At 48.9% G+C, this 26,395-nt stretch overlaps 1 protein-coding gene across 2 annotated transcripts in view; it reads left to right on the top strand.

The window, feature by feature from the left end:
• Positions 1–18,772: 18,772 nt before the first annotated feature.
• LOC119457862 (TSC22 domain family protein 1-like) overlaps positions 18,773–26,395 on the top strand; it is a 32,530-nt gene continuing 24,907 nt past the window's right edge. Inside the window, exons 1-2 of one of the 2 annotated variants that reach the window (XR_005193377.2) lie at positions 18,773–19,617; positions 21,173–21,438. Coding sequence is in view for 1 of the 2 variants with exons in the window: in XM_037719617.2 (XP_037575545.1) it covers positions 19,576–19,617 (42 nt within the window). In the remaining variant the exon portion in view is untranslated. Of the gene's footprint in view, positions 19,618–21,172; positions 21,439–26,395 lie in introns of those variants that run through there. The other variant, XM_037719617.2, reaches the window with a different exon arrangement.

Genomic DNA, 26,395 nt, shown 5'->3' with positions numbered 1-26,395 from the left:
TAAATACATGAACAGTAAAACATAGAACACATATCGACAAGATGGCTTGTCTTCATCATGGACTTGTCTTCGGCAAACGGATTTATCGACAAAGACAACTCCCATTTGCTTCCTTCTTTTGCATTCGTCCAAAATTCCACTCGCAAAAAATGAGTTGACTGACGAAAACTTGTCGTTACTAAAAGCTTTTCTTCGTCAAGAGGTCTTGTCTTAGTCAACGACTTCTCCTGTACGAGAACTATTGTCGACAAAGAGGAGTCCTTGACAAAGACAAGACCACAAGACGACCAGCCTTCGATGTCCACTTGTCCAAAAGTTGGCGCCGGATTTTGCTTATTGTTTCTTAGTTCTTCTATAGTTCCTGAACAGCCACCAATTTACAAATAAATCGTGTGCATTCAAGCCAAACACCGTTGTATTTCGGTAAAGAGTTCAGGCGTGAAGACCTCGTAAAATTCTTTATCAAGAACTAAGTTTATTAAGCTCATGGCAAAAAAAAAACAAAAAAAAAACAACATCAACGTACAGATAAATATACAGGAGGAGGTCTGAGAGCACTAGGCTGCAGGGGGACCTCCTGTCCAAAGTTATAAGCAAGTGTAGTGGCTAAAGTAAAACAGCATAATAACAGTTGTAAACGTAGTTGAAATTGTACAGGAAAATAGAAACGAAAATAGAAAACAAGAAACGTTTAAAAGTACCAAGTGATGAACAGTGTTTGAGATAATTTGGTAGAGTGTTCCAAATATATAAATCAGAAAAATATGCGCTATGTCGACCACAATTAGTCCGTGTTACAGGTAGTAAAAAATTTCCATCTGATTCAAATCTAGTAGGATCAGTGTTAAGAAGATCAACAGTACGAAATACACTTGATGCTATAAGATGTTTCAATGACTTGAACATGATAATGGTGAGATGATACTTAAATAGACTAGGAATTGAGAGTTTATCAAAATTATGGAGCAACGAAGATATACTGCAGCGATATGAAGTAAACGTTAATATTATAATGGCTTGTTTTTGTATGTGCTGTATAGGGGATAAATGAGTTAGGTAAGTATTGCCCCATGTCGTGATACAATAGTTAACGTGACTGTGAATAAAGGCTTAGTATAGAGTACTTAAGGTCAGAGTGTTAAAATGATGACGTGCCGTGATTAAGATTCTGATGCCATAGGCTAGTTTTCTTCGTAAGTGCGCCACGTGGTTAGCGTATATTAAAGTGACATCAAAAATAACACCCAGGAAGGAGCATTCGTTAACGGGAGTAATGAGCACGTCATTAAGTTTGATCGTAGGATAATGTAAAGGAACCTTGTGATTTGAATGGAAAATCATGAACTCAGTCTTTGAAAGATTAATACTGAAAGAGCTACATGGGCACCCGGTTACAATTTTGTTTAGGTCTGTGTTATAGTCGCAGGTGGCTTGTACTACCTAACTGGACATGTATCGAGCCTCCGACGAGCTCTGAATCTGCTGATGAATACTCGCGCCGATGGACTGAATCTAATCACTGTCGCCTTTGAACGACTGCTAACTTTGCTGAAGTTAGGACGGCGTCGGCCGCGCGCGCAGGAGTCACGAAGGAAGAAGTGAACACTCTTTGGGATCCCTTTCGAGACTGGTTTATTTGCAGTAGTAAATGACTAGAGGGGGGAAAGGAAAGTGGAAAGAGAGAAGTCAAGAAACACAGCAAAAGGGCGTGAGCCAGGCACGTGCTGTGCCGTGGCCAGGTGCAGTGGCCACTGTCAGGTCGGAGACGTGGGTCACGGTGGTATTCACAATTAACTTTCTCCGACAGTGTCGTTAGGGGCCCCCCTTGGCTCTCGTTTGCCTCTCTCGGTAGCGTCTTCGCGGTTGTCATCGAAGGTATTGTTAGGCGCCCCCGCCTACGTTCTCCCATCTCACTAGCGTCGCCTCTCCGTAGCTTCGCGGTTGTCATCGAGGTTCTTGTTAGGCGCCTCCGCTCTCGCCTCTCAGTGGTGCCCTTCACGGTTGTCAGCGAAGGTCTTAACATCTGCGATGGCAATGCGCGTGACACATTGGTTTGAACTTCGTGAAATTTTGTGCACTGGTTAACTGCACAGCTTACTGGCGATTGGCGTTTTATGGCTTGTATTTTCATGCTTAAGTTCAGATTATTTGTCCCCCGTGGTAATAGAACCGCCGCGGAGCCCAGAGCCGATGCCGCGTTGAGCCGCGGAACTCGAGGTCGTGGATTCAGTCCCAGCCGGAGCGGCCGCAATTCGATGGACGCGAAATGCAAAAAATTCTCGAGTACTTAGACTTAGGTGCACTTATAAGAACCACAAGTGACTGAAAGTAATGCAGTCTCCCACTACGGCGTGCTTAATGTTCAAATCGCTGTATTAGCACGTAAAATAAAATAATTTTATTTAATTTTTTTCTGATTATCGCATTGATTGCTCTATTGATCGTGCCTATTGTTCGTTTGCCAGTTTCATGTAGATTGCTTTACCTTGTATTGTACCTGGAACTAGCCTTGTCGCCATTCGGTACACAGAGAGATAAAACATTTATTAAAATAATGGGGGACCGCAGGGCACTGTCCGGTACAACTATCTTGCTTAAGAGAGAGCGAGAGAAAGAGAATAAACATATGTGCTTTGAAGATCTCTTCTATTGATGTTTCACTCTCCCTTCCCCAAGTGCAGGGTAGCTAATCGGGCTCAGGCAGGTTAACACCCATGCATTTCCCGTGTGACGTCTCTCCCGCATTGTGTTAACATCGATAAAAAACAGATTTTGAAATCCTACGGTCAGGATGGACACGACGGCACGTCTTACGGTGCCGCCGTGTTCGAATTAATGCCCATCAGCTGCAGCCCCGTGTGTATTTGTGTTGTTGTTTTAGGTAGGGCGTGCGAACACCTCGCGCCATTCCCTCCCGTTCGAACGCATCGGCGCGTAGACCGAAAGCGTACGGCGACTCGAAAGCGGCTGTATCTCGTCCTTTTCAGCTTCTCGTTATCGGTCGGCGCCGATAACGTTGTTTTCGTTGCCGCGTCCGCTGGTTCCGCTGCAATGCAGCCGATCGCTTTTTTTCCCCTCTCTTTCGGCTCGGGCGCCGTTCGATGAACGATGAGATTCGGCATCAACAAATTTTTGTTGATGCCATTCAATTTATGAATTAATTGGAATTAGCCTATTGTGTGATTACTGATCTGAATGGTGTGCTGTCAATGAATAATTATTAGATAATTTAAAGAAACTTAAAACTGGGATGTTTTCCGGCTGATAAAGAAAGCCAGTGAGACATGAAAAATATCACGGGCCTGTTTATGTATAGTTCATGCATGCCCCCAAAAAGAGTACAATAATAATCAATGCGCAATAACGCATCTGCCTCAAAGGCACGTGCTCAAGAATTCATTTTAACCTCACTTACAGACTTTGTTCTTTTTCATAAAATAGGCTTCCAGTGCTAGTACTGAAGAGGTGTTACCGTTTCGGCTCATAATGGTTGTCTCGAGAAGTGAGCCTCACAACCAGACTAGCACTGTAGTTAGTTTTTTTTTTATTGTATTTATCGTTACCTTTCCTTATCGTTTAAGCCTTTTGCGTTTCCTCTGCGCAATTTACTTTGTTTCCATACCAACCCACTTACTTGTCACTTGAAATTCCAAGTTCCTCATCGTGCTTTTTCGAACCGTGTTTAGAGGTTGATTTATACTTCCACATGAACTTTCAAACACGCCCCATCAGACAATACGGTGTGATAGTTGAAGCAAATTCAATGTCCGCGCGTGGCAACATCTGCCTCAATTAGGCGTCATTGAATGCTCCAAAATGAATGTGTATGGCCTGTCTAACTAAATCCGAAGAAAAAGAAGTTGTGAAAGAGCTCGTACCTTTAGGGAATTGCCGAGCTGCTCTTTCTGTTGGCGGCAAGTTATTTGCGCCTGAGGACGTGACAGACACTGCACCGTAATCGGTCACTCTGTTTAATTGTGTCAGAAAATAAACTTTGCGAATTAATATGTAACTATTACTTATTAAGATTTCATTATTGGCTGCTGAATTGAAGCTGGTCAATGCTAAGGCATATTCACTTGTCCTGAGTCTTGAGAATACGGCCGGACACTTTTGAGATATTCGTCTCCACAGTCAGTCCTGAAATATATATTAGATGTGTTATTGTATTGTATTGTTATTGTATACTTATTATATTCCTGCAGTCCTTAAGGAAGGCTTCTGTTCTTTTTGAAACGATTGAATGCCGTGCATTTTTCGCCGTGCCGAGATATATGTTGGAATATGGGCGGCCTCCCGATTCCTACTATAAATGGCCATGTCTGGCCCACACTCTGGCTTCAATTGCCCCACTAGGACGCCCGTTGGAAAGGCCACTAAGGGGAATTCATATTAGAAACACGATAAACGGAACGCCGACCAAAACGGTGTTGTCCAAGCCGAAACATCCACCGCCTTCGACACGGAAGCATTGTGTCCAAGGTGTGAACGGAAGCTGCTGCAAGAACATTAAGGGCGGCGCCATCAGGCATCATTCGTATTATTTGCTTTTCTTAACTATGCTTACGAAGGCTTCTGTTACGATAAAGTCGCCTTTTCTTGGTATCGTAAAAGTGTACTTTACTAAGAGTACACAGCTCAACCTCTTATTCTCTTCAGTGCGCCTTTAAATGATGATTTAGTGAACCTTAGTTATTAAAAGTTAATCGTTAATCTTAAAATGCTTACTTATGTCCGCTGGTGGGAACACTGCGTCAGGGGCGGGGGGGATGCCTATCTTTCACACTTGAAAGCGTATTTTCATCTAACCTTCATAGAATTAAACCATTTAAGACATTCGGTGCTCCTCTGAAATCGCACTTGCATACTTTTAGCACAGGTGCGCATATATATAGGATCATATGATCATATATATGAGAATACATATGAAACATGTGTGTTCATATGAGATTGATGGCTACGTGGCAATTGTTGTCATACGACATTTTTTTTCGGCAAGGTAAGCATGAGTGAAGCAAGGCCTGCAAGCTAGGCAGAGAAAGGTATAGAAGCGCCGTGTGTGTATTTCTCTGTTTGCGTCTGCCACGCTGTCCTCATTTGGCAATGTGTACTACTTCACTTTTGGAATTCTTTTTTTTTTTTGGGGGGGGGGGGGGAGGGCGAAGTTTGTCGGTCTCCGCCCATCATTCTGTAGCAGTTCGTACATGTTCCAACTTTGGAACCATGTTTTTGGAATGTTTGGAACCGCGTTTTTAAACTTTGGAACCAACTTTGGAACAAAAACTTTGGAACAATAAACTTTGGAACCATGAACCATGTTTTTCCGTGTTTCAACTTTGGAACCATGTTTGGTACATGCTCCAACATATTCATACATGTTCCAGTTGAGCCAAAAAAACTTCGAACTTCTCCTATAACTCTCATACCTGACAGCTATCTAGCTAGCCTGCAGTGCTCAGAAATGCGACGACGAACAGCGCCAGACAACTCCGGCAACGGAGGCCTAAGTGATTTCGCCGACGACGATTACCATCGGCTACACCGTACGCAAGGCGCGTGCGCGGCGGCGCTAACCGATAAAGATATCGACGGGAACGCCAGGCAGGCGCGTGGTGGTCCCTCTCAATTACCCAACCGAGAACAGCAGAGGTGAAGGAGGTGGGGGGGGGGGGGGGGGGTGAGGTTGTGAGCAGAAGAACCCGTGCGGGCAGTAGCGGCATGCAGCAGCAGCAGAGCGCACGGGAAATAATCGTGGCATAATAAGAGGCCTCAACATTCATGACGGGAGCTAACACGGCGATGATAGCGCGCGCGCGCGCCGCCCACCTGTAATGAGCGAGATGAGCCTCCATGGCCCCCGCCGGCGCGTGAAAAAGTGGTCTCCGCTCTTCGCCGCGCTGACACATAGTCGTCGGCCACGCAGCGGCGACCGTCGTTGCAGCCATCGCGGGCAAACAACCATACCCCCCCCCCCCCCCTCGCCCCCTTCTTTCAAACTCCCCCCTTGCCGGAACCCGCTACTCCCCCCGAATAGCCACCGTATAGCGTGGCTATAGACCGAAGCCGTGCAAACCACGCTCATTTGTCATTCAGCGCGATTGGACGCCCAGCGGCCGCCGCCGCGGCTGTAACTCTCGCCCTGCATCGCCGATTAAATCGAGCGGCAGCGCATCCGCGCCGAGGAGGTCCTCGGCTTGGCAGGAGAAGCCGGCTTTCCGGGAGCAGATTGCGTAATAGTGCACCCGGTGATGAATTGAGCTATGCCGTTTTGCGTGCCAAAACACCGATTTGATTACGAGGCACGCCGTATAGTGGGGGATTCCGGAACGATGTTGACCACGAGGGTATCTTTAACGTGCCCCCCCAATGCACGGGACACGGGCGTTTCTACATTTCGCTGCCCCCATAGAAATGCTGCCGCCGAGACCGGGATTTGATCCCGCGACTTCGTGTTTAGCAGTGCAACACCACAGCCACTTAGCCACCGCGGAGGGTGACACGGTGATGTCTAGTGGTCGTCGCTTGTCAGGCAGACAGATAATCGCAGATAACAGGAAGACAGATAGATAGATAGATAGATAGATAGATAGATAGATAGATAGATAGATAGATAGATAGATAGATAGACACAGACAGACAGACAGACAGACAGACAGACAGACAGACGGACGGACGGACGGACGGACGGACGGACGGACGGACGGACGGACGGACGGACGGACGGACGGACGGACGGACGGACGGACGGACGGACGGACGGACGGACGGACGGACGGACGGGACGGACGGACGGACGGACGGACGGACGGACGGACGGACGGACAGACAGACAGACAGACAGACAGACAGACAGACAGACAGACAGACAGACAGACAGACAGACAGACAGACAGACAGACAGACAGACAGACAGACAGACAGACAGACAGATAGATAGATAGATAGATAGATAGATAGATAGATAGATAGATAGATAGATAGATAGATAGATAGATAGCGGATGCTGCTGTCTTGTCGAGTGTAAAACAAGTTGGGTCACTGGGCGTGTCACCATTACCCTAGAATGAACGTGTGACACTTGATAGGTGTCCGAATCGAAAAACAGAATAAGAGGCAAAAATGCCGTCCTCGACTACGCTTCCCTTCCCTTGACATATATTCTCTAACTCTAATAAACCACTGGTTATCGGCCCTACGCATTTAATGGCCCACCTAATTCCATCAATTGCTGTAAAATTCCTGTTAACCACTTCTAGAATATCGGCCACACCGGTTTGTTCTCTACATCACAACGCCATCTTGCTGGCTCTTAACGTTACGCCTATTATCTTTCGATGTATCAGTCTCAGCGCGGTCCTTAGCTTCTCCAGGTGTACTAGATGTTGGATTGCGCAAAATTTTGGCGGGACACACAGAAGAGAAACACCTAGCACGGAGCAGTCCGTCGTGTGTGTTTCCCTTCTATGTGTCCCGTCAGAATGTTGCGCAATCCGGCATCTGCTATCCTCCAGCAATATTTCTCGCAGTCTTCAATCTTATCAAGTTTCTCCTGAAGCTTCTTTGTAGACCCTCAAGTTTATCTCCCCATATGTTAGTACGGGTAGAATGCAATAGTTCTATACACATTTATTTTCGAGAATAGCGGTAAGCTGTCGGTCATGGCTTGGTAATGCTTGACGTATGCACTCCAAGCGGTGCGGACTGCAACTTCGAAAATGGGTTATAGAGTTAAATCACTTGTCCACAATCAACAATTCTGTGAATATCAGCCTAGCCCCTCCCACTTCCTATTAGCAAAGATGCGCTAATTGCTCGTGTCCACATGATACAACAGCAAGGAAATTACGAAACCTGAGTAATGAATTGAGCATTGGAGGACACAACCCTAGAAAGTGGAGTTAAGGGGAGGCTTTACTTCGGGGCTAATTCCGATACTCCTGTTGTTGTGACTTAGGGGGTGAACAGACGAAGTCCTTATACAATATTTACAAGATACAGAAGGGTCAAACATCCATAGCAGAAAATATAGCCGGTAATAGCGGCGAATTAGCCTTCAGAGCCCACCATACCGACCACCTCGACTGGTGTTGACTCTCTCGTCTAAAAATGGGCCTGTCCTTTGCCGGTCCATCGTCGGGCAGAACAAGGTGGGGCATGTGGTGACGTCACCCACGTCGCACTCCTTCTGGTTAGCAAGCAATAAGTCCTTGAAGGTTGGTGACCCTTCCCCGTTTCACGATTAGCGAGGCACTTTCGAGTCATTAGCGCTGGTCCTTCACCCGTCTTGGGCTGGGCGCCAGCAGCATGGAGGCAAGCTCAAGCCACCGTGATGAATGCTCGAATATGTGTTGTGGCACAACACTACAAACATATGTGAAACGCAGAAGGGTGTTCATTTGACAAATGCTTAAACGATATGAATTAAATTTGTTGCATTTAAGAGACAAAGCCGAATTCTGCAGACTGTAGCAAGTGATATTTTCATTTAGGGTTGTTGTGCCATAGTACGTGCCAACCCTATCATTGAGGCGACAGGAACTCCGATTTATCTGCGTCGAATGGAAACGTCGCGGGTAATTGCAAGCAGCACCTGCCATCATCGCCACCCGTCCCTCTGGGCCCGGTCGACGAGTCGCCAAGGGGACGCGACGACACAATATGGCGCGGGTGACGTCAGCAACCGCCCTGTCAGGGTCCTGTCGTCGAGTCGCCAAGGGGACGCGACGACACAATACGGCGCGGGCGACGTCAGCAACCGTCCCGTCTGGCTCCTGTCGACGAGGAGCCGCCGCCAAGGGGATTTAAGGAAGAACAGGCCCATTGTTAAGGAGAGAGTCGCCACCGGCCGCCCTGTCGGTCTGGTGCTCTCTTACCAGCTCTCACTGCTTTTACTAGCTATCACCAGCTAATGGCAGCTATTACCAGCTATTACCTGCTATATCTGAACATATTTGTACATATTGTATAAAGTTTTCGTCACATCTTCGCCTGCTTCAAGACTCAGTCTCTCGTCCTGACCCCGAGTCGCAATAGTGGATGGCAGCTATGGGATTGGCGAACCAGTATCTCTACAGCGGATGGCAAGCTGCGAGATACGAGGCCCGAAGATGAATGCTACACCGCTCGAAGGCAGCTACCAGACCGACCGGCGTCAACCACTTTGGCTGGGTGAGTGCCCGATGTTTGCTTTTCAGGTCGCCAGACCTCTCTAGCACAGGCAGATGTTAGGAGAGTGTTTTGTTTGTTGGTAGGCTATGATTTGAGTGTTTTTTTTTGTAGACTCATTTATGCATTTGCCTTCTTAAACAGTGGATTCTAGTTTAAAGTAGGGTAAATTTAGTGAGCCAGCAACACGAGGAACGAGATCGCGATGGAGGAATTCCAAGTTCAGGACCTCATTCAAATTTGCGAGGAGTTGGGCATTTCCGCCGGCTTCGAAAAAGCAAGGAAAGCGATTCTCGACGTGATGCGGGCAGAGGACGTGACGACCGAGGAAGCCGAAGAGGCTTGGGAAATGATTGTGGAGCGAAAGCAAAGGAACGCGAGAGGCATGAGAGGCGCGAGTTAGAAGGAAAGGAGCACGGAAGTCTCGAGGAGAAGGCAAGGCTAGAGCGCCGTCGAGAAATCCAAACATGGGCATGGCGCACAGCGCGATACCATCTTCATAATTTGAAGGCGGGCGATAGCATTGTTACTTTTCTTGCGGACTTTGAAAAGGTTTGCGAGAAAGAAGGTGTCAACCGGGACCTCTGGTCCGAGCGGTTGATCCTGTTGCTTCCTCGTAGACTCTCGTGCGTTCTGGAACGCCTGCTTGATGAGAATCGGGACTACGATGAGGCTAAGAAGGCTTTGTTAAGGCATTTTGAAGCTATAAGTCAGGCCGACTGCGAAGGCCAAGGTGATAGTGAAAATGCCGAGCTTGTCGAGGACAGACCGCCTAGTGAAATGGTTACTAGCGCAGGATGCGTAGGAGATGATGTGGTGCCATTGGCGCACACGCTAGGTGACGGGCACGAACACGATGTTGTTTCGCCGTCTAGAGAGGCCGCTTTGGGGAAAGTGACCGATGGTGGCTCTTTTGATTTAGATAGTAGCGACAAGGCGAAGCCTGTCGATGAGAGACCGCATGGCGAACCGGCTAGCTCAAATGGCGTCGGATGCAGTCATGTCTTATCAGAGGCACATACATCTAGCGACGTCCACGAGCCTAGCTTGGTTTTGCCGCCCCGAGCCATGTCGTTGTGACAAGAAGGCAGCGCACCTGCGAGTAACAGTGCCGAGACCGCGAGCTTTGCGAGCCGCGCCGAGGGCAAACAACGAAGGCGCAAGCCGAAAAAGTCGGACTCGGGCGGCGGTACGAGCCGTGTGAAGCGCGCCAACAGCCTAGCCGTTAAGAAAAAGCGGAGTAGGGTGAACCCGAAGCTTAGGCGGCAGCTGAAATCTAGAATAGGCGTGACGCGCGTCAGTAAAGAAAGGATTTCGCCGAAATACAGACGCCGCAAATGCCGCCAGTTCTTAGTGGTGTCAAGGCATTGTAAGCAAAACAACGTAGCGAACCGTCGGGTATGCTCGATAGTCTGCTGCAATGGCCTCTCCCTTTCTGGGGGAAAGAAAGGCGACTGCCCAGCGGTCAAAGGGACAGCGCGCACGCGGGTCCGTGAATGCGCCGCTTTCCCAGTATTTGGAGGCCGCGGGTCGAAGGTCGCCGGTGCTTGCAGCTCTGGTTTGTTCTTGTGTCGCGACTGGACTACGCGTAGACCCGAGGATGGGAGACCCTCTCGAGCGCGTCTGAAACGACGTGTTTGCGCACATCTAGCGATTAAGAGCATACCACTTTGAAAGCCGATTCTGTTATTTGTCTTTTTAGTAATTTGTTGTTTGCGTTTCATTGCGTTAAAGTTCAGTAGCGTGTTGAGCGTATGAAAGGCTGGATATGCAAAGAAGAGCGCATCTTTTTATGCTCTGGTCCCTTTTGTTCGCGAGACACAGACACTTTTCTTAGCTTGTTGCTCATCTTTTCGGACCGATTACCTGATTGCTGGACGCTTGAGTAGAAAAAGCGTCAGTGTTTTCATTTGCTTGTTATTGTTCGTATATCTAGGTTAGGAAAAGCCTAAATTCTTAATTTCGATTATGACTAGGTTTTTGTATCGTACGCGTTAGTTGTAAGTGTCAGTGAATAATTTTGATTCACCTTTGTTTGTATGTCGTTCGCGTGAGTTTCTTATTGTTTGTTAGAACCGCTTCTGTGCTTTAAATATGTGTGACTCGTTTTGCCGAGCGCATTTTGACAGCACTAAGTGGGGGGGGGGGGGGGGGGGGTATTTCTTTATGCGGTGACAGTTGTCGGATTTCATTAAGCACTTTTGCGAAGTGGCGCCCAAGCGCAAAGATTAGCGGCGTTCAGCCTTTGCGTCATGGCTTTCGGGGGCAAAATTGTTATCTTCCGCAACCTTGATCTTTGCCAACCCACCCGCATTACAGTTGAGAATCGGTTGCAAAGCAATTCTGATTTGATTAACCCTCACGCATTGACAATTAAAGAAAAGAAAAAAAAGGTCCGTATCTCGAATTTCTCTCTCAGATACGTGTCTCGAGTTGTTCGGGAATTTTTTTGTTTTGTTTTGTTTTGTTTAGCGTAGCCAGATCTCGGAAAATGCTTTGTTCGATGATTTTGGTCTGGCGGTTTGAGGAGCATTCGGAGGGTGCTTGCTTTGGCCGGAGTGGTTTGGCGTTGTTGATTCTTGGTCGTTCCAGTGGACATTATCGGGATCCAGCAGCAGAAAAGACCACCGGCGGGAAAGCAGCAGAGCCGATACCTCCAGACCATTCTAGACGTCGCTCAACCGGCGCATCCAATCTTCCGAGCTGCGTCGGACAGCTCGACCTCTGGATGCATTGTCTGGCGGTGGAGGTGCTGTTGTGCCATAGCACTTGCCAACCCTATCATTGAGGCGACAGGAACTCCGGTTTATGTGCGTCGAATGGAAACGTCGCGGGTAATTGCAAGCAGCACCTGCCATCATCGCCACCCGTCCCTCTGGGCCCGGTCGACGAGTCGCCAAGGGGACGCGACGACACAATACGGCGCGGGTGACGTCAGCAACCGTCCCGTCTGGCTCCTGTCGACGAGGAGCCGCCGCCAAGGGGATTTAAGGAAGAACCGTCCCATTGTTAAGCCAGAGAGTCGCCACCGGCCGCCCCGTCGGTCTGGTGCGCTCTTACCAGCTCTCACTGCTTTTACTAGCTATCACCAGCTAATGGCAGCTATTACCTGCTATATCTGTACATATTTGTACATATTGTATAAAGTTTTCGTCTCATCTTAGCCTGCTTCAAGACTCCGTCTCTCGTCCTCGACCCCGAGTCGCAATAGGGTGAAGGTGGTTGAGCGCAGGGAAGCACAAGGACAAAAGAGGGAGCATTGGTCGCACAGGCGCATGTGCGTCCAATGTGCCTTATTCTGTCCTCGTTGTTTCCCTGCGCTCAACCACATTTAGTCAAGATGTACCAACAAGCCCACATCGCTTTAGATGTCTCAATAGGTCCAGTTTACATAATTGTGATATCGCTTTTATTTCTGAGTTGTAGTTCGGTGAACTTTATGCTTCGTTGCTATTTTCAACCGTTGCAACCGTTGAATCGCAACACACACACACACACACACACACACACACACACACACACACACACACACACACACACACACACACACACACACACACACACACACACACACACACACACACACGCACGTACACAGCGAGAGATAGAAGCGTGCGATCGCGTACTGAATAATGGAGTTGCAAGCACTTCGTTTGTTCTCAGAGAACGCTTCTTCAAGTGCACGATGCACACACGTACTTCGACACCAAGAGCACGAACTCTATTCGTGCAGATCCTGGCTACTTCGGATGCAGATTAGGTGGTCCTTTACTATCCAAAGTCGCACAGTTCAGAAATCGCCTAAACAAAGGTGGTGAAAATACTGAGCAGGACAATAGGATAAGAGCAGGATAAATGGGATCTCTCAAATTTAACAAATTTTATTCAAATTCGCAAGTTCATAAAATTCGTTTCATAAAAGCATATCAGCATTTTACATGTATTTAAGTGGGCGGCATCAGAGTGGGCTCCGAGTTAAAGCTTCCTCTGAAGAGTGCAAAAGATGTTCGACATCCTAGTAGCCCCGGACAGGGGGCCGGAATGAAATTAATGTTTCTCTCTCTCTCTCTCTCTCGACATCCCGAATACGACAGCGACCTTCGTACCGTTCCCAAAAGGCTACTCGCACTGGTGCGCATCGCGGTTTCAAGGGTGAACACTTGAGGATCCATTGATGAGCCACTCTCTTCGTCTGCCCGAAGGCAGCGACACTTTTCAACAGTTGCTAACTGGAAATAAGATAGAAATTACTCCACCACGATTCGCAGAAGCACATAAAATACAATTTTAGGCACTGTATCAGTGTATCTAGGTAAACTAAACTCGCCCTGCGCGGGCTGTAGGTCAAGATTCGGTACGCAAATCGGTCTATACGCTATTCACCATCAAGGGGAGGGGGGGCAGAGCGACATGTAATTTTTGCACCACTTTCAGAGCCAAATTCAATACATAATTCCTCGTTTATGCAGTAGCATCGTGCTCGTCTACGCCAGCGTTACACACAATCTTCTCAGTCCCACCACGTTACACAGTCATGTTCTGATTCGTAGACTTTGATTGCTTTCACATTCCTTCTGGAATTCAGTTGACTGCTAGTTTCAGGAGTCAGCCTTTCCAGGAGTCAATGATGAGTAGTAGGGGAGGATATTCTACATGGTTGTGACAAACAACACTTTCACATGGCGTCAATAAACATTTTTCATTCCATTCCGTGCTATAGCTCGTTGCTTTGTGGAGCGATATAATCCGATGCACATGTCCAGCTTGACTTTCCAATTCTTCCGTTCATGTTATCTGGCATGAGCGCGCCTCTTTAACGCCCACATAAATCACTTCACTTATCCAAAAGCCTGAGGCCGCAACAGTATGGTTGTGTGGTGCCTGATGACAAGCTCTTATGCGATTTCTTTGCATTCTGTGTCGTGGAACAGGTAACCATTGTCTGTTTCTACTGCCTAGCTGTAATATGCCAAACTGGGCGAATATTGCTCGAAATGCAGGGATTATGCTTTTCCGCACTTTGGAAGTTGATGATTTGCAGCATAGCTATATTACCACCATGGCGTATCCGCTATCTGGGGAAGGACCAGAGAAGTCGACTGGCAGTTTTTACTACGCTGCCTGCTGTCCGCCCTATACTCCCTGTTTCATTTTCTTTCGGACATGTTCCCGTTCGATTGTGATTTTTATTGGTCACAATAATTTTCAGAAATGACGGGAACAATTTTAGCGTTTCTCGCTTTGAAAACAGAATGCCAGCCAGTCCTATCAACAATTAATTCTTCGCACTGTTCCTGCTTAGGCAAACAGAAATTACGCCCTATATATGAATATATTCTTTCCCCTTCACACTCCCAACAGAATGCCAATAATAATTTTAAAAAATACTGCAGAGGTACAAAAAGTTAAGCCGTATGAGTAAATTATGTCTCTGCAGTCGCATAATCAGGTAGGCCGAGCAAGCGTGAACCTTTTTGCAAAATATTGCACACTTGTAGGTCTTACAACTACTCATGAACACCTAGCTGTTTGAAATTAATGAATGATACTTACCATGTCATAGTGGGCTCTCTCAAACGCGACTATTGCTGCTCGGATTGACAAACGTACTGCTGAGTTACGCTGCTCTGAACGCCACGCGCGAGGCTAAATTTAGCTCAGATTGTGTCATGCATGGCGTGCCAACGGCGCCATCTGCGCACGTGACACATGCATGGTCCAGCAATGGCTTCTTTTCTCTACACCATGATATCAAAGTAAGGTGCGTGGGTAGTATGGTCACAAAGATATAAGCGATAATGTTATAACACGTTTCTTGTCACATCGATTCCAGCAAGCGATACCCTTAGACCTTTTTTAAAGACATTTCACGTCAAAAAAAAAAAAAAAAAAAGACCACATTTAACGTTACAGCAGGCTTTGTAAGTCGGAAGAGACGCAAGAGGAAGAAATACAAGAGGTGACATAAGCTTGAAGTTTCTGCACCATTTTTGGTGACGTGACTTATACAGCAGGATAGCGTCTGTACTGGTGTACTAAATTAAAAATTAAGTCATGGGGTTATACGTGCCAAAACCACGATCTGATTATGAGGCACGACGTAGTGGGGGACTCCGGAATAATTTGGACCACCTAGAGTTGTTTCAGGTGCACCTAAATTTAAGTACACGAACGTTTTCAGCATTTCGCGCCACCATCGAAATGCGGCCGCCAGTGGCCGGGATTCGATCTCGCGACGTCGTACTTAGCAGCCCATCACCATAGCCACTAAGCAACCTCGGCGGGTTCAAGTGTACTAAACGCAGAACTAAACAAGTTCTGATAGCCTTCGTCGCGTTAAAGCGGCCAGCGCAAGAGAAAACTTTGAAATCCGCGAGGTCACGTATTTCTTCTATAGCGCTCCCCAGTTTGGGCGCATAATAAACCTAGTATGCTTCTAGGCATCATCTGCAAACTTAATGTATCGGCCAATACTGGGAAGTACTGTATAGTTGTCGAAGCGGCTTGGCCATTATTTATTCGTGACGGACTTCGACCGTCTTCTGACCCATTCCAACCAAAGTCGAAGGATGGGTTAGGTCTGAAAGCTTCGCACATCCCTCGTGCATACATTGAACGGTTGGGCCATAGCGGATGGCGTCTGGAGACATTGATTATTTCAGTGATGGGAACATAATTACGCAGAATAGAAGGCAACATTCTGTTTTAATTTTTACATAATTCCAGTTCCTGTTGCGTGTATCGAAAGGTGACGTCAACGCATATATAGCAGAAATCTGAAAACAAACACTCGTCGAGACTGATTCCACATGATCATATATGCAGAACTTCACGTTGTAGCGAAACAACACCACAAGAAGTGCCAATGAACACTCTTGGCTCAATGAGTCACGGACAAACTCTGTGATGAAACAGCATATTGTCATCCACCCGATATTAGCGCGAATTAAGCTACAAATGGAAGCCATACGGTTTTCTCACACAGCTCCGCAGTTGAGGAAAATTTGTCCTGGTACAGGATTCGAACCTGGGACTAACGCCTCTCCGGGGGCGGTGGCTCTACCATCTGAGCCAACCAGGAAGGTAGTAGGTTGCAGCGCGAAGGGTAAATAATCGACAACTCGAAGCACAGATACGCTGCATATGGAAAATCAGGGGCCAGATTCACAAAGCTTTTCTTTCGTAAGTTCGATATGTATTGTATCCGGATTGGCTAAAATTCTTTCTTACTAAAAATTCTAGGGTAAGAAGTTTTTGTGTATTCGGGTCCAGTTTTGCGGAATCCCGTAAGGTGGTGGAAGTGTGAGCTTTCGTTCTGAATAGAAACCCGAATGGGTCTTCTTTGCAGCTTCGTGCGACATTCGGGGGGATGACAATTTTCCGTTTGACGACACTTCATTTACCTTGCAGGATTCCGCGTAATTTGCCAAACGCTCTGTGTTTAATATTTACCCATTGCGTCCCGATGGAAAATGAATACTCACAGCTATTTATTGGGTGTCGGGATGACACCTGCTATAGAGACTTGTTACTAACCCGCCTCCACAGATTTCTGAAGATACATGAGAAAACATGGTCAAACTTGATTTCTAGTCCTTCGAACAAAAGGGTTGCAGTTTCACAGAAACATTTCAACCATTCGATCCAGGTCCTTTAATTCTTTTTTGTTAATTACAGGCCATGGAAAATAATGCGCCCTCCTCATTTCACTTATTGATTGTATGGGTCTATGTGCGCGACTGCTTGATTGTCTAGGTATTTTCAATCCGTGTACGTCATGATTCTTAGACTGGAACTTCAGGCAAAATACACATTTATTTCGTTAAGTCCTTACCTTTCCTATTTAACAGACAAGCACGAACTACGCGGCTAAAGACATTTTAGTGGCAGCTTTATTGTGCCTATAGATGCCTATTTCTATGTTGGTGAATGTATTGGATTTTCAGGGCCTAAAAACGGTCATCTTCCGTGTTTTGTCCTAGGCCTCATCTTGTTCATTAATGTTACAACCCGCTGGGCAACCTGGCTAGAAGGCAGCCGATTATTACCACAAATAACTTGCCGGTGTTAAGGCTTTATTAACAGCCTTGCAGCAGACTAGAACATTACGATACCATAACAATGTAATGTTATTGTAACATTACAACTGCTCTACGTGACGATACACTGAAAGGTGACTTAGCGTACTTGTGCACTCCACGTTTTTAGCTGACATCATCTAGAAACTGGAATACTCGCGTGCAACTCTGACCCGGAACATGGAGCTCATTTTGGACGTTCTGGAAAGGTTTCGCCACCATCCCCAATGTTGATGATAGAGTAATCTATCCCTGACAAAAATCCCGGGTTGTTGGTACTGAAACAATTGTCACAGGTTATGACCGGTGAACATTCTGTAATTCGAGAGCGCATTGGACCATCCGAACATTCGGAAAACTAGTATGTGCAGCTAACTTCAGTAGATGTCCAGTGTAGGCCTATTCTCCATACAAACTAATACTCACTGAAAAAACGTACAACATGACACCCGAAAATCTTGGCATGGTGCTTGCTTGTCACTGTTCTCACAATTTTTTTCCCGTGGTGTCTAGTCACACTAGATTTCAGATAAATCTTGTAACCTACGCGACCTGCCTCATTGCGTTTTATTGGGGCAATCAAGTGAATAAAAAAAAAAAACACGGGTTTAGTGGGCTGTGTTCCTTAGAAAATACATTCATCCTCAGATACACCGCGGACGTTCATATTAATTGAGCCTACATATGCCTAAATGAGAGTAATTGGCGCGTAAGTACACCTTAAATGGCAGCTTTGGTGCCTGTTATAGACGCCAGAAAAGCCATTTTTATTGCCTAAACATTCGGTCCCTAGTCATGAATGTGTAAAAACTAATAATTATTTTCGTTGACCTTCTGCTCACGGCATCTTGGCCGTAGCCTTAATAAAATAATTGTAGGATTAGATATCAAGGAAGGGTCATTACGCGTCGCATGATACACCTTTGTAAGAAAGACATCGTGTAGACAGCCGGAGCTACGTATGGAGAAGTCATAACACATTTTGGAGAAGTTGTAGCCGGCAGTCTGTGGTGTTCACAATCGCTGAATCTCCAGACCTGCCCCTTCAAAGTAAGAATCTGACGAACTTAGCAGCTACTGAACACCGACTCTTTTAAGAGCACAACAGTGCTCTTTCGCGAAACGAAGATGCAGATGGCGGACGGCGTTTCAAGTTGTGTTCGCGAACGAAGTCGCTCAGCGCCTCAAACTTGAAATCGGAGTGCCAAAATCTTTCGCAAAAGCCCGAGTTGGCAGAAAAAAGACAGCTGGTTACACTTCCGTCTTGGAAGCAGGCCTACCAAGTCAACAGTGATGGTCACGATTTCCAATTTAGACAATGCGAATCTTTAGCCGCATGACGTGAGCATGGCAGCCGTTTCAGTACAGATTCACAACTGACACGGATCTTGTCAAACGGACAAAGTTGTCCACAGTGCGCAACTTTCAACAGGCAACGCGAAGCGCCAGCCAAACGATGCTGTTTCAGAACGCTTCGCGAATGAAGTTTCCAGCACACCGGCCGCTCGTGGCAACGCAGGAAAGAACGACGCCCGGCAGAGAAAGAAAAAGAGCCGGCGGCGGGAAAGCTGGCCAGGCAGCCAGCTGAGTGAGTCGGCCGCGGGAGGTTGTTCGGGCGGAGGGAGAGGCCCAGGGAGCCCGTCCCAGCGCAGCGGCAAGCAAGGCAGGCAAGCAAGCAGCAGAGGAGGCTCGCCGGCCCCTGCACACGGCGACGCCGCCGCCAACCTTCGCAGCGAGCGGGAGCAGCAGCAGCAGCAGCAGCAGGCCAGCCAGCCTTCAGCCCTCGGCGCCTCATCCCTCGCCCACTCCACCGGCGGCAGCAGAACAACGACATGGCCGCGTAAAAAAGCCCGCTGCCTCGCACGCGTCCTCAGCTGAAAAATCTCCCTCTCCTCGCCGCCGCCAGGGGCCGCCGCGAGCGTCCCACGCACGCGGAGCGCGGGTTGGCCGCGATGACCCCACGTGACCGTAGCGCGCGAAGCACGATGGGATCGCCGCGCACCCCGTCGTCTGCAACGCTCGAGTCGGGCGCCGCTTCAGTGGGCGATCAGCCGCTGTCGGTGCCGGTGTGTTCGAAAGGGACCGCGTGTATCCTACAGCGCTGCCGTGCGTGCTCCTCTCGGCGTGTCGTCTGCTGCTGCTGCCAGCGTTAAGCAACAGCGTCGTTCGTCGCAGCCGATCCCGGCCTCGACTGTCGTGACTGACATCCTCGTGTGTTTCGACGCCCGCGAGGGACTGCTCCACGACGTGTCGACGCGACGACGAAGTCGACGACCAGCACGGTTCGAGCCGTGAGGCCGTCATTCCGTGTTCGACGCCAGACGCCTATGGCATGGGGGTAGAGGTCAGCCCACTGCATGCCCTCAGATTTAAGGTGAGTGTTCGCCGCTGTCATCGCCGCCTTTTTTGTGTGTCGTTTGTCCTGTGGATGTGTGCACGTTCTGGCAAGCGTCTCTGCGATCCGCGCGCGCGCGCGTCCCTACGACCGTCATCTACCGACTCCGGATCGCGCAGAGGAGTTCGGTGAGGAAGGAGCAGCACCCCGGGCATTCGTTTTATCATCCGGACTGCCAGCGCTAGTCCCGATTAAAAAGCTGCTGCGCGGTGGCATTGTTCCGTGTGAGCTTCTGTGCGATAAGAGCTCTCGCTCGGGGCCGTGTCGTTCACCAGGGCAATCGTCGCGACCGGCACACCACCGGACGACGACGCCCGCGCTGTCAACAGCCGCGCGCTGACGTGCGCGCGACGGTCTCTGTGAGGAAATCGCGTTGCAACCGCCGGCCTAGCCAAGACGACCAAGTGGCTGCGATGTCTCGTGCTCCAGCGGCAGCCAGCGAGAAATAGTGAGCCCCTGCCTCCTTCCGGTGCAAATTTCACCAAAGTTGTAACTTGACGCCTGTACATTTGGTAATCTTTTTTTCCCCTTTATTTCGAAAATTTCTTCGACGACAGAGTTGTAGAGCTAATCGGCGCTTTCTTAGCGATACATCCAGCGCGAAGGGCAGCGAATACCTTTTGGCCGTAACACGCACCGGAGTCAGCACCGCGACACCGGAGCGATGCATCATCTTTCGTTCGGCACGTGAGAGATTCGCGCACCTATCCCGTGCGTTTGCCGGCACCGCGCTCCTCCGATTCACTCGACAGAACGCTTGCGCCGAGCGGGAACAAATTCTTCACCTTCGCGATGAGCTTTCGGTTCCAGCGCGAGCTCGACGGACGACGGGTGCTACGGCGTCGCTCGGCGTCCGGCCACTTGATGGCGCCACCACTCGGGGCGCTTGATGCTCGGTCGCCGCTCCGTGGTTTCGTTTCCTCGCTGCGGCGTCTGTCGAGCTGCGTTTTAGTCAGCGTCTCCGGTTTTGGTTCCGGTTTCGCTGGTTGCTGCTAGTCGCCGGTGGCGCGCATTTCTTTGCTCGAATTGTCCGCGTGCCGCCTGTGATTGATGTGGGCCCGGCCTCACTGAACGAGTACTCCGATCTTGATTGTACTCCTCGCTCGCGAGGCTCATAACTTCTACAACGTTGTCAGGTGCGGCTTGAACTTAATATAACATTTCTGTGTCTTTTGCCTGAATACCGACATTTATACATGATTTCCGGCATATGGTTAAATGTAAAGAAACAAGTACGTTACCCTTGAATGTGTACCTGCTCGTAAACGCAATTGTAGGTCTCCCGTTCTGTGTCGTTGTAGTGACTACCGTTTTTTTACCTATCGTTGTTGAAACCACTTTTTGCGATACTGTTAGTGCGGGTTTTGTGAACCGTCGCGCGCATATTTGAGGACCTAATATCTGAAGTGGTCTTTAAAAAAATATTACCCTGTGTTCTGCTTAGGCCTAACGTTGCCTAGTGCGCATCATCTGTCCGAGCTTGCTGTTGCTTCTGTGCTTGCTGACGTTCGTGTCGTTTGCCATTCGTTTTTAGCACGCTCCTCGTTGAAAACCGCCAAGATCCGTCGCGGGCTCTTGCCTACCCCGGGATGTGTGCCGTTGGCGCAGAATCGCTTTACCACAGTAGCCGTCGGGAGCCCGTGAACCGTTATCCTGACTGTGTCCTGCTGTCGTGCTTCGAGAGTGCGTGGTTCTCGACCGGTTGCGTTTCTCGGGACGCGTTCTGTTGTGGCGTTCTCGTGTCCCCCGTCAGGAGTGCTGAAAACTTGTTTCGCGCAAAATAAAGGCACGCTTAAGGTACTGGTGACTTTTGTCTTTACTGCTGTACAGGAGATTATTTGCGGAGGGAGGCCGCTTGGGTATTGGCCAAAACCATTGTGCCGAAGAGTCCGTGCAGCTTTCAGGTGTCCTTATGTTACCGCTTGCTTAACTTCTCAAACTGGCTATGTTCGGTAATAAAGACTAGACAGTCCAGCGTCACTTACGCATTTGTCTCCGATATGACATTCTCTAATAAATACGTGTATTTCGTAAGTAAATGTATGTACGTGGCCTCGCAGATTACCAGCCGTCCGATGCAGTACTTCCCCGTTTGCCGATGACTTCAAAAACTTCACGGGCTTGCTCTTTTCTTTCGAAAGTGTGCTCGCCGCGAATGAACTTGGTTACCATGCGAGTTTCGCCAACCAGCGCCACCAAAGTATACGCTGTCTTCGCTTTTGTTGCTGTTTCTTCTCTTTGCTTTCGCTTGCTGTCTATGTATCTGTATTCAGGGTACAGCGCCTCCACCTGGAATGATACGTAAGAACACTATTGTGTTTTCCGAAGTAATGATACTTTGATGTTTCCACGTTTGAGATATACGCGAATTTGCCACAGATGCTCCCAGTATGAAATTTCGACGACCGCCATTGTCTTCTCGTTGTCTCTTGTAATTATACATAACGCTTACGGCAGCGGTCGTGATGATTTAGGGAAAAGTGTGTTCCGTGTATGTTTTAAATCTGTGTACGATATTTAAATAGTGGTGTGTTAGCAGCATATTGAAAAGCCCTTGAACGTTATCATTCGAGAAGTGTCAGTGACTATCGTCTACTCCAAAAGCTAGTTTCTTTGACATACTCTTTGTTTCGCGTTGATCTCTCTAATTGCTGCGAATTTTAAGGCATTTGACTTTATTTCCAACTCCTAAATTGATGCGAAGTACAAGATTGGACTATTGGAAAGAGTGGAGCGGAGCTAGTTGCCTGTTGTTATCGCGGCGCGGCCACCGATATCTTGCCGCGTTGCGCCGGCAAAAGCAGAAAGATAGATGCGCCGCTGCTGCGTCGCCGGCGGCAAAGTTCACGCGCTGCTCGTCTGTCGTTGCTCTTGACAGCGACGAACGCCGTTCTGTCGATATCCCGCCACCCAGCGCGTTCACTCCGAAGGCGTCCGCATCTCGCTGAGGGGGCGCTACCGGCGCCAACCGGAGGTGAGTCACGTGCGCGCTCTTTCCATCGCTTGGCAGATGGGCCGCCGCCTTGCTGAAGCGGCGCATGCGCAGCAGCTACCTTCTTTCACCTCCCTATCCAGTCTGTGGGGGCCCCGGCTCCCCTCTCATGCTTGCCCAGCCGCTTTAGAACTGTGCAGCCCCGTAGAAGCCATGAAGAGCAGTCGCGAGGACACTTTTAATGCGCGACAGAAAGTAGTCCCACACTTCGTCGATTCCCGAGTAGACAGTGTTCGCACGAGCCAGTTAAATTCTAGTTTTGTTGAGCAGTTTCCAGGTGGACATCTATTTTTCTCAGACTCGGCAAAGCAAGTTAGGTGTTATCTACAAACCATGCTGAGGCACTTGCCATGTACGGTTGGATGATGGGGCGCAGTTAAAATACAATGTCGTGTTTCCCCGACGCTTATTATTTAGCATACACTACAGCGCAAAGATGTTCCGTCGTCGCCGCATCTCTCACTTGTAATCACGAACGACATTTATCTTTCAAAAACTCGGCGAGTCAGCGTCGTTGATACCGCGCTGATTTGCAGTATCGTCTGCTTGCGCCTATTTCTCTGTAGCAGACGACACGGGGGCGCGGATGCATACTGCGAAGCGGTACACCCACTCTCTCTTCATCGGCTGACGTCAGCCCTAGCATCCAGTGCGCTGCGTGGTTTTAGTCAGACGGAACGCCGTTGCTGTTTTTTCCCTCTCCGTCTGCGCTGCCGCCATATTTTGTTTGTCGGATCGCGTCGTTCTTCTCCCTTTCATTTTTTGCTTACTGTCGGTTCGCTCCAGCGAGCCCCGGCGCCTTCGGCTCCCGTCTGGCTCTGCTCAGGTCAAATTTTGCGGGCGTTTCAGGCCTGCTCAGGTTCGCTTTGCCCTGCGCCGAGAGATGGCGCCGCGGTGGAAACGAGAACTATCTTTGAATTGTGGCTCTGCCTGGGAAGCGCATTCGGGCTTTTGGGCAACTTTAGTAGCCGACGGAGGTGGCCGGACGGTGTCGTTGCGGTCTCTGGTAGTATTCGCTCCGTTCCGCGCCCCTTTTCTGGCTCACTTAGATTCGTCCTGATGCAGAACTGTAGGATAAAAAAACTACTGTTACCGTACTAATCAGGAAAGAGTTGTCCTAGGATTTACCACTCTATAGCGTGCATACCGTATAGCGTACCCCCGTAGAAAGGTACGAGTTGGCAAAGCAGTAATTTGTGCTAGTTGTGCAGCTAAACCCGATAGTCTGAAGAAAAAAGGAAAACAGTATTTGGGGTTGGTGGGGACATCCATGTGACGCATTATACTTTTGAGTCTGCACAAAGTGCCACCTGCTGCTGCCTACTGACGGTTGCTTGCTCCTCGACGCCTCGCAATATTGCAAAAGAAGGTATGAGTCTGTTAACTTCGGCTCAGCTTAGAATATAATTTTTTTTTCTGCAGTTGAGAGCACCGGAGAAATAAGGAATTCTAAATTGCGAGTGCGTTTCTACATTTAAACTTATTAAGACTTAGAGATTGACGCCAACCAAATAAGGGAATTTATTTGGTTGGCGTCAATCTCTAAGTCTTGATCAATTTTCCCAACCAGACAGGCAATTCTGTCGAAATGTTTAGCTACATTTAAACTTGAGTGGGACTGCGGTGCGTTGTTCTCCTATTTGGATACTATAATTAAATATGAAAAATGTCGCCTTTATCAGCATACGTCGTAACATAAGGATACATGCTGTTGTCCTTAAAACAAAACTAAGCCCAGAGAAATCGGCGTCATCCACAGTCCGCCTTCTTGCGCCGCGTGCGTTTTGAAGGCAAACACCTGATGCGCGCGCATCTGTAGTAATTGTAGTAGATTGAGGGGCCCATATCGAAAATTTAGCGGCAAAGCGCACGTAAATTTCGAGTGGCCAGGCTCGTAAACTAAAACAAACTGCTCAGACTTCTCTAATCGTTGCTGCTGTAGTACCGTAAGGTCATGCGCCCGGTCTTCATTATGAAGCACAATGTTGTCGCCAAACAGCTAGCTCTTTCACTGGGATAAAATTATTTCTACTTCAAATATACTCGAAGTTGAGATAGCCGATGTAGTAACATGCCACGTGGGGGTAAGAAGGTTGGGGAGGGGGGGAGTATGAAGGCTTGCTTCGCGCAGCTAGCAGTCAGGAGCGCCGCCGAGCAACGGCATTGGTTGGTCGGGCCGGCGCGGCGGCGGCAGCTGTAATAAATAAAGCGGCCAAGAGAGAGAACCGAGCTGGGGAGAAACGAAGGGCCTCAGCGATGGTAGCGAGGAGGATCTGAGAGGGAGAGGGGGAAAAAAGTGCATGGAGCGAGAGAAACAGAACCGAGTCTGAAGCAAGGAAAGGAGCGGCAAGGAATAAAATCAAACGCAAACAACTGGCGAAGGAAACAGCGTACGGGCAGTGCTGCCGAACCGCCGCCGAGGAGGGAGTTGGGTGGCGCCATCGCGCGACGCGCGCTTGTGCGCATGCGCCGTGAGTCGCTCGCGCCCGCCGGAATATTGCGGAGAGGAGGAAGGACGACGGGTGATGGGGTAGCGAAGCACACACACAGAGCTCCTTGCCTTGGAGAAGGAGGGAGGGTATTGTGAAAAATGGGGGACGTCGAGCAAACCAGCTGAGCCGCCGAGCCGGCCATTGTGAGGAGGCGAGGAAGAGGTGGCGGCTGAATTCTGCGAAATGGAGAGGAGTGAGTAGAGAGAGAGAGTTACAGAAAGGAAGGGAAGAAGAGGACGATGTCTGCTTTTGTCTTTTCTCTTCGGCTTCTTTCAATTTCCTTTTTATACGAAATTTGCTCTTGTGACGGTAAGTTTTTGCGCTGAGACTTTTTTTCGTTACTCGGATTGCTGTTCGCTCCGCGTCTCTCGCCCGCTCGCCCCCCTCCCCTCCCCCCCTCTTTGCGCGGCCTCCTTCCTCGATTGGTTTTTATACCTTGGTGTTTTTGCCTAGTTCGGAGGTTGGGAAATGGCAAGAGCGCCGGGAAGGGCTTCGGTTTTGATTGTTTTTCCTTTTGTTTTCACCAGACTCTCTCTTTGCTTGCGCGGCTCTTCGTGCGACGAGTACTGAGGGAATGGTGGGAGGAGGACCGAGATGGAAGAGGCGTAGTAGTAGCGTGGGCTCGTCGTCGTCGGCTTTTCAGAAGTTTTTTGCCGAACGGGGGGAGGGGAGAGAACCAAGCAAAAACACGCGCGCGCATATATACTGGAAGAGGGGCAAAAGGAAAGGGGGGGGACGGAGGTAGGCCCTCAAAGCGCATGCGCCTTGGCCCGGCGCCGGCGCTTTTTTCGAACGAGGGGATTGCGTCGGCTGCCTGCCTGGCCGGGAAAACTGCGCCGGCGTGGTAGTGGCGGGGAGCCGACGACGACGCTTTGCGAGCTTGCGCTATCGATGCGCGGGGGCCGATGGCTCTGGCCCGCGGGTTGCTTGCTTTTGGCGAGCGGAAGGGGGCCCCATCGTCTGGGGCGCCCGCTGGAACTTGCGACGCAGGCGTTGCTTTCCCGAACACTGTACGGTATGTTTCTGGCCACGCGCACGAGTATTCGCTAGGTAGATCACTGTCTGAAGGTTGTAAACACTCACTTAGTCGCGTTATTGCCCTTGAACATGGTGACAAATCATTCCGGAAACACGTACTGTTCGATGTGAATTTTATACAATTTTATGTGTTTTCTTTTTTAACCGTAACGAAAGTTCAGGACCTGGTTGAAGTATGCGACGCGGATCAGCAAGAATGGTCAGGTTATCAGCATTATCTTACCACAATAACTTC

Source organism: Dermacentor silvarum, chromosome 7 (genome assembly GCF_013339745.2).
Source record: "Dermacentor silvarum isolate Dsil-2018 chromosome 7, BIME_Dsil_1.4, whole genome shotgun sequence".
NCBI classification, from domain to species: Eukaryota; Metazoa; Arthropoda; class Arachnida; order Ixodida; family Ixodidae; genus Dermacentor; species Dermacentor silvarum.
This window is presented reverse-complemented; position numbering and strand designations above follow the sequence as displayed.